The sequence below is a fragment of the Haematobia irritans genome, chromosome 5 (assembly GCF_050003625.1).
Source record: "Haematobia irritans isolate KBUSLIRL chromosome 5, ASM5000362v1, whole genome shotgun sequence".
NCBI lineage: Eukaryota > Metazoa > Arthropoda > Insecta > Diptera > Muscidae > Haematobia > Haematobia irritans.
This window is the reverse complement of record NC_134401.1, coordinates 2,720,284-2,728,505: the sequence shown is the minus strand read 5'-3', so window position 1 is coordinate 2,728,505 and position 8,222 is coordinate 2,720,284. Positions and strand designations below refer to the sequence as shown.

At 34.1% G+C, this 8,222-nt stretch overlaps 1 protein-coding gene across 1 annotated transcript; it reads right to left on the bottom strand.

The window, feature by feature from the left end:
- Nucleotides 1-913: 913 nt before the first annotated feature.
- Nucleotides 914-7,000, bottom strand: inaC (inactivation no afterpotential C). The gene is made up of 13 exons (XM_075311359.1): nt 6,636-7,000; nt 6,477-6,508; nt 6,217-6,411; nt 6,028-6,156; nt 5,804-5,960; nt 5,570-5,687; nt 5,390-5,500; nt 4,719-5,021; nt 4,548-4,639; nt 4,210-4,411; nt 3,960-4,148; nt 3,744-3,884; nt 914-1,167 (listed from the first exon to the last, which is right to left on the bottom strand). Exons 1-13 carry the CDS (start codon nt 6,875-6,877, stop codon nt 1,015-1,017), a joined length of 2,064 nt encoding a protein of 687 aa, XP_075167474.1. The 5' UTR covers nt 6,878-7,000; the 3' UTR covers nt 914-1,014.
- Between the last annotated feature and the right edge of the window lie 1,222 nt (nt 7,001-8,222).

Here is an 8,222-nt window from a genome sequence, read left to right as displayed (position 1 = left end):
GATGGACATCCGTCCTATGACCAGCCCATGTTAAATTCATCGCTTCTGAGTCAATTTTGGACCACATCCGGGTCCAAAAAGAACATTTTCACTACTTTTTTGGCGATGCTTTTTTTGCTGGGATGGGAAGAATATCATTTATAGCAAGTCAATGGGGGTTAGCCAATTTTCAATTTGAAATTAGACCTCTATATACGAGGGTTTGAGTACATATCAACTTTTCTCTAGATTATGGTCACTTATTATACAAGCAGGCAAGATAGAAGATTTAAATTTTATACCCTACTTAGTGATATCCGTCTTTCTCTGGAGCTGTAATACAAAGAAAATATTTTGTCCAACATTTAAGCTACAAATATGCATACATGCTCCAAAAATATTTTCAAAAGAAATTATATTCGGCTTTCAAAATGTTTCAAAACCTCTCCATGTGGCTTCACACACAGTGCGACGCCAGTAACGAACTCAGATACTTTATACTAAACAGTCACAAACCAATGCCTAACTCACATACCCTTACACCTTTAAATAAATGGTCTTTTCACATCTGAATTACCAATAAACTCTCAACAGAGTTGTGTTTAGATATTTCAAAAAAAGCTCCAACATTATTTTTAAAATAATATTGTTGCCAATATTGTCAATTTTTTTGTAACCAGAAGAGCTTAAAGCTTTTAAAAGCATCCTTACATATTCAAACTTAATTCAGCATTGCCTGCTTGTTACAGAAAAGCCCATTGGTAACATTAAAGCTCTATATTATTTTACAGCACTATTACTAAAATTAAACTAAAGCTTTTTTGTTCTAGAACTTTTCATACAATTTTATTTCCGATTAATGTCTTGGCTATTTTTCGTTTAGGAATTTGCAAAGCTCCCATTTATTCACAACTGCCATCAAATGAAATACGGGTTTTTTAGGCCTTTTAAATATTGCTTTATTTCGTTATAGATTTTTTTAGTGAGAATAAAAATATCGATATTTTCTCATAACTTTGATGAATACTTGTTTCTCTAAACCATTGTAATAAATTCAGGATTCATATAAGAGAAACCAATGAAATCGCCTTGATCCAAATTCATCATAAACAATTTATCGGTTGGTGTTAAATCCGTTTTTTCTTCGGTGAAGGTTTTATCGAAATTGGAGATATCCTTGCGATGTTTCTTTAAAATGACAACAAGAAAATAATAATAATTAAGAACTTTCAAAGCTTAATTTTGGGAAATATTGGGGAAGGTAATTTTGTCTCTCATAAGCTGATAAAAAAAAAACTTCGTAATGCAAATGAAATTTATCATTACAATTCAATAATAGTTTTGTAAATAAAAATAATGTTTTCATTAAAAATTTTGTAGTTGGAGCGAACAAATCACATATATTGAACCATGTCTAGATATAATCAATTTGAAATAGTGAACTCTGGACAGCAGTGTCGGTGATAGAGAGCCACTGTGGCCGTATTTTACTCTAGGTTAAGTTAAGTTAGGTTAGATGGCAGCCCGATGTATCAGGCTCACTTAGACTATACAGTCCATTGTGATACCACATTGGTGAACTTCTCTCTTATCACTGAGTGCTGCCCGATTCCATGTTAAGCTCAATGGCAAGGGACCTCCTTTTTATAGCCGAGTCCGAACGGCGTTCCACATTGCAGTGGAACCACTTAGAGAAGCTTTGAAACCCTCAGAAATGTCACCAGCATTACTGAGGTGGGATAATCCACCGCTGAAAAACTTTTTGGTGTTCGGTCGAAGCAGGAATCGAACCCACGACCTTGTGTATGCAAGGCGGGCATGCTAGCCATTGCACCACGGTGGCTCCCTTTTACTCTAGATTCGATCGAACAACACAAAGTTTACGTTTCTAGTATTGCTCTGGTCTCGGCTAAAAAAGGAAGATCTTATAATTGAACTTAACATAGAATCTGGCAGAACTTATTAATAAGACAAATATGCAACACTTAATGGATTTTTTATTCTCAATATGAATGTAGGTAGACACCATAACTAACCTAATTTGACGGTCAAAGCTAAGTCAGGTCAAACAATGACTCTCACCCCCATTTTCATGAAGCTCCGTTAGTGCTACGTTAGCTAACGAACATTTAAACTGTGATATCTACATATCTGTCATCTTGCGTATATAATCCATATGCCAGTTAGAAACTTAACTGCTGAAAATTTTTCAGTTAATGTTAACCGGAGAAAAGATATTTCCATTTTTCTTTCTGTTAACTACCAGTTAAAGCCTAACGGAGCTACATGAAAATGGCCGTCAATCGACCAACTTGTGAATATTGTTAAAAAATACTTATAAACTTTGGATGATATGGTGAACATATCAATATCCCTACCGCAAATAGGTCAACCCCAGGAGCGGTATAAGACTGTGGTTGACCTGGTGTGTATGGACCAATCCCAGTTCTGATCAAAAGCTTATGGAAGGGACCGGTCACTGTAATATGGGTTTGTCATTGACAGGGTAAATTTACTCTCTAGGATGCATCTTGAACTCATTTCAAAGGACACTTCCTAAGACAACTTAGTAGGATTACCCCATAGACAAATCCTCATGAGCTAGTCTGGGATAAACTCGTCATCAAAAGGGAAAAAACTATAATATATGGAACAATAGATTATTCTGATAATTGTATTTTAAAAAATGTAGAGATCCGAAAAGATTTTAATATCAAGAGATTATAGAAATAAATTATATAAAAATTTAAAAAATTCAATACGATCTGGATTACTGATACCAGTCCTGCGATGGGTCCGTTAGTGGCAATATGCACCAATTTCCCTTAGGGACTCGATATACATATCGGATGTATATATAGAATCTAAATCTGAATCATTATGTCCTAAATGGGTTTTATCACGTGTATAAATAAATCACACTGTGAAATTTTGGATACTGCAGATGGTGACTCTTAATCTTCAAATTTTCAAAGTGTTTGCACGTCAGGGTACCCAAATGCATGGCTAGCACAGACGATAAAGTTACAAAAATCGACTATTTCGTATTGAAGGTGCGTGAAATGGCTAAGGAAGTAGGAAATTCACAAGGATGTTCTGCACGAAATTTTGCCATAGGAAAGCTGTCCGCATAATAGGCGCAACCTTGACTTTCTCAGAACAGCAGTCTAAACACAATTCGGGGGAGTTTCTGTGACACGAGGAGACCAAACAACACCAAACTGCACTGGACGAATATGATTCGAACTCTCCGTACTGTCCCATTATCCAGAAAGGTGATCGAAATTGTATAGTGGTATTTTCAAGGTGTGATCTACATCGACTATATGCAAATGGATAAAACGATCACACGGCTATACTATGTCGACTTATTGAACCGATTCAATGGTAAAGTGAAAAAATTATGCCATTTGGCGTTATCTTGACAATGTCCCAGCTCACATTTCCATCCTCACCAAGGTTAAGTTGGTAGAATTGGGCTTCATACTGCTGCCGCCATTATGGTTTGTTTGAAGCTCCCCAAAAAAAATTTCCAGATGGCTTAAAAAAGGCTAGAACTTTTCACAAATATTGTTGCCTTTTTTTGGTGAGTAAAAACTAATTGGACCATTCTCCTACAAACAAGATGGGAATCTATATCAAATTTCAGCTTATTTTCCTCATTTCTGAGACAAAACAGCCATACAGACAGACCGACAGACATAACAAGGAGGCTTAATCAAATAGTTGAAAACTTTTGCTTTTGTTTTCCTTTTGAAACTTACAATATTTGGTATTATTGGCGGCTCCATGCCTTTATCAGCAGCTGCATCCCAATCAATGATATTAAAGAATGGATGTGTTTGTATCTCACTGCGAGCAAAACGACCAGCTCCCAAACGATTATTTGGTTTCTTAGCCAAGAACTATACAAAAAAAAATATATCGAAATGTCATAAATAACTTTTTCTATACAACTTTTATCGATATCGACAACTTACGCTGGTTATAACATCCATAGATTCTTGCGAAAAATGTTTGGGAAATACAGCTTTCTTTTCCTTGATATTTTTAAACATGGTAGCATCATCCTCACCTTCAAATGGTTGTTGACCAGCCATCATTTCATACAAAAGAACACCATAGGACCACCAATCCACTGTATTATTATAGGGTTCATACATCAAAATCTAAAGAGATTTAGAGGGGTTATCCATTTTGCGATTCTGAATCTATATGTTTAGCTTATACCTCAGGAGCCAAATAAGAACTGGTACCACAAAATGTTCGAGCTGTGTCGCCCTCACCCACATTGTCCTTGGACAAACCGAAATCGGTTAACTTAATATGACCATCCAAATCCAAAAGGATATTGTCCAATTTCAAATCACGATATATGATCTTATGGTCATGAAGGAAAAACAAAGCCAAGGCAACTTCTACAGCATAAAATCTGGAAAAAAATGGTAGAGCAAACAACAAAAAATTTTGTATTAACTTTTCTTTGGTTTTCTTCGACCTTTTTTGTAAGAATAATAAATTAATGTTTTATATATATATTTTTTTGGAAAATTAAAAAAAAATCTTACATGGCTACAGACTCCTTGAAACGTCCATATTTTTGCAATTGGAACAACAAATCGCCACCCTTAACATACTCCAAAACAAAAAATAAGCGATCCTTAAAGAAAAAGACAAATTTAGTGTCTTCTATTGCCATAAAAAAGAAAATTTTCCAAAAAAAAAGAAAAAAAAATTACCATAGTCTGAAAGCATGAATGCAAGGATACCAAAAATGGTGATTTTCCAGAAACGGCCAATATGAATTTCTCAGTCATTGGCAATTCCATGTCATCGGATTGTATGATAATATCCTTGCGTAAAACCTTAACAGCATACAATTCGTCGGTACCACGACGTTCCGCCAACAATACCTTGCCATAGGAGCCTTTGCCCAAAACTTTGATGAAATTAAAATCGGCTGCCCTAATCATGTCCCGTTTGTTCATGTTGTGTGGCATGTCCTTGTTGTCCATGCGGCGTTTGTTGGCCGGTTTCTCCGACTGAAATTAAAGCAAGACATTAATTATGTTTATATTTTATCGAGCATAAAAACAGTGTTATCCACAGCACTCCTATAAATTACTTCCAGAGTTGTATGATATGTACAAAATATTCTTACAACCGATTCCGCACAGAAAAAAAAATTCTTCAATCACAATAATGATAGTATCGATCATCAACGCCAACTAAAAAAAATTATAATTAGAACAAATATCAATTGTATCGATTTTTGTTTTAATTAAAAATTAGTTGAATCAATTAAATTTTTGATTGAACATTTCTTCAAATTCAATTAAAATTTTAATTGGAAAATTGTATGTGACATTGTTTTCTGTGCGTAAAGATTTTACTTTATATTCATAGGCACCTTAATTTCATCTCGAAGACGAGCCATATCATTAACTCCATCAGATACTGGAATATTGTAATGTTCTCCCTCAACTTGCGATAAGAATTTATACCATCCATCAATGGGTTCCTGTAAAATAGATAGCAAAATAAATATCACTCCCAGATTTTTGTCCCTAATTCGGGAATAAGGACTTACCTTTTTAATTTCATCCATGCTAAAGGAGAATGAACCCATAAAATCATTACGAGATGTACGATCCCAATCCCAAACTTCTATAAGTAGACGTTTATCACGGTCTTGGGCACCCAGTTCACTACAAAACAAATGAAACAAATATTTAACAAATAAAGACAAAGGCACTTAAAAGCTCATAAGGTTAAATAAGATCCAAAAAAAATACTTTTCCTATTGTCGAAATTCAAAACTTACAAAGTGAATGTCTCATTGTAAACTGGATTTAGATTCTTCTGAATGGTCTTGGTCTTCTTTTTAGTTTTTCCACTACGATCTGGATGTAATTGAATTGCTATATAAGGATCGCTCAAGCCATTAGTATCCATGGGAATTAAGTTAGCCGCCTCCTTGACTATAATAGATAGGCGAGCATACAAAAATTTACATACATTCAAATAGCAAAATTAAAATATACTCACTATCAACTTTAAGAGTATTTCCCTTCATTTCCACAAACAAAAGAAGTTTGCCACGAATCTCTGATATATCTGCTCCACAAAGTGGGGGAATTTTTTCCTTGCAGAAGTGATGGATATTCAAATTACAGTCTGAAAAAAAAAACAATCTCTTAGGCTTTATTTGTTAGTCAAGAAGCCATTTGTACTTACTATCACATTTAAGACCTTGATGTTGAACTCCAGGCATAAGCAGACCACAATCATCACAAAATGTTGGAGCTGAATAAGTGGTAGATACCCATACATGTTTAACTTTAGCACAATCACCATCAATATCCGTTTCGGTACCAGGACATTTAAAGACCACAAATTTACAGCATTTTTGATGGATATTAAAACGGCAATCTAAAATGACACGATATACATATAAGAAAAATTTTTAAGGCCTTCGCCAAGAAATCGCTACTTACCTTCACATTGATAACCCTGTTTGCCAAAACCCCTGCAATACGTCAGTGATAATAGATGGAGAAAATTTAATTCAATTAATTTCTTTTTCAGCTTGCATAAGCTTCTTAGTTTTTTTTTTTCTATAGAATTTTCTCTAGGATTTTCCAATCCCAACTTACCATATAAAATCCTTGCAATGGCCACAATAGGTGGGTTGCTTAAAAAATCTCACTGCAAATTTATGACCATTTACTATTTCCACAGCCTTGCGTTTCATGCCTCCTCGTCTTAGGCGATTTTTCATGTAATTGGTAAAGGCCCCCTCACCAGCTATTTTAGCAATATCCTTGCTTGGGGCCGCAGCTGCTGCAGCAGCTGGAGCTGGAGCTGCAGCGGCCGCTGCTGGTGCTGCAGCTGCCATATTTTAATCCTTTCTTAAGTATCCTTGGTCTAGTCTTTAGACAATCCCCCGAAGATTGTACTTCTAATTCCTTAGAGAACCTGACACGACTAGTCTGTTGGTAGTATTACCAATGACTGATTGCAAATTTAAAATCCTCTAGAAAAGACTGTCGAGTGTTGAAACCATAAAAGTGCCCAAAAAATGCTAGAGGTATTGTAGTGCTATGTTTCCATAGGTTCGTCATTTCATTTTTACTTTAAATAGGGGTCGAAATAATTGTTTAACTTGGTTGGGGTCATTGGATGATAATGTTCATATCTACTCTTCAACAATCACGTGGATTTATTTACAAGTCTTATTTATATTGTGTATTCGATTTTTGTAAAAATGTTAAACAAATATTAGACATTTTCTTTTTGTAATAAAACTTGGGGATGTTATGAAAACAATGCAATTCAGATTTTCCTATTCTTGTTTCTTTGCATTATTGGTAAAAATATTTAGTAATAGAGTTAAGATAATGTGAGAAAATTCACAACAAATGGGAGGGTGATAACAAAAAATACTAAAATACCTTAACTTATGTTATTATGCTTTTGTCACACTAGGCAAATATTTGACATAAATCAAAAAAGAATCCATCGCCACAGCCAAACCAACAGACATTTTTAGCTCATATTGGATATATAAAATCATGGTAGGATTATTTTTCAAAAACCATATCCAGATATTTGGAAAATGGTTGTCAAATATTTGCCTAGTGTGACCATAGCCTTATAATGTATACAGATTTTTGAACTCTTCTCGAACATGTATCCTCGAATTTTAAAATGTTAAGTGTATAAAGAAACAGTTCAGCACAATTCCCTATTCTAAAAATTATTCCATATTCAAAATTTTTGGAAAATGCGATGGGAAATATAACGGTGGATATGCCAATATTTTTTAATTAACCCAAAAAATTCCTTCATAATAACTTCAGTACAACACAAAAATTTTTATATGAACCTTGAGTTTTAGAAATGAAAAACTAAGATTTCTTGCCACTGATTAATCCCCGTTTATCAACTAGAAAATAGAATTGCATTCAGCGTTGTCAATTTGGTCCGATCGAACCAATATTGGTCCAAAAAATAATAAATTTTATATTTGGTCCGATGGTGGGACCAAATGTATTTTGGTTGATTTTGGTCCATTTTCGTCAAATCGGTAATTTTTCAAAATTTTGAAAATTTTGACAAAATTTTGCGTAGAAATAAAATGTTGACAACAATTTTTATAGAAATAAAATTTTAACAGAAATAAATTTTAAAAAAGTTTTGTATTGATACAACATTATGAAAAAAATTTCTAAAAATTTTAT

What these genes read in the sequence shown, in the direction of transcription:
- inaC (XM_075311359.1), bottom strand. Translation starts at nt 6,877, where the DNA reads ATGGCAGCTGCAGCACCAGCAGCGGCCGCTGCAGCTCCAGCTCCAGCT. An exon ending in CATTGCAAGGATTTTATATG is followed by an intron (nt 6,509 to 6,635) that starts GTAAGTTGGGAT and finishes GACGTATTGCAG; the next exon opens with GGGTTTTGGCAAACAGGGTT. An exon ending in TACAATGAGACATTCACTTT is followed by an intron (nt 5,688 to 5,803) that starts GTAAGTTTTGAA and finishes TTTGTTTTGTAG; the next exon opens with TGAACTGGGTGCCCAAGACC.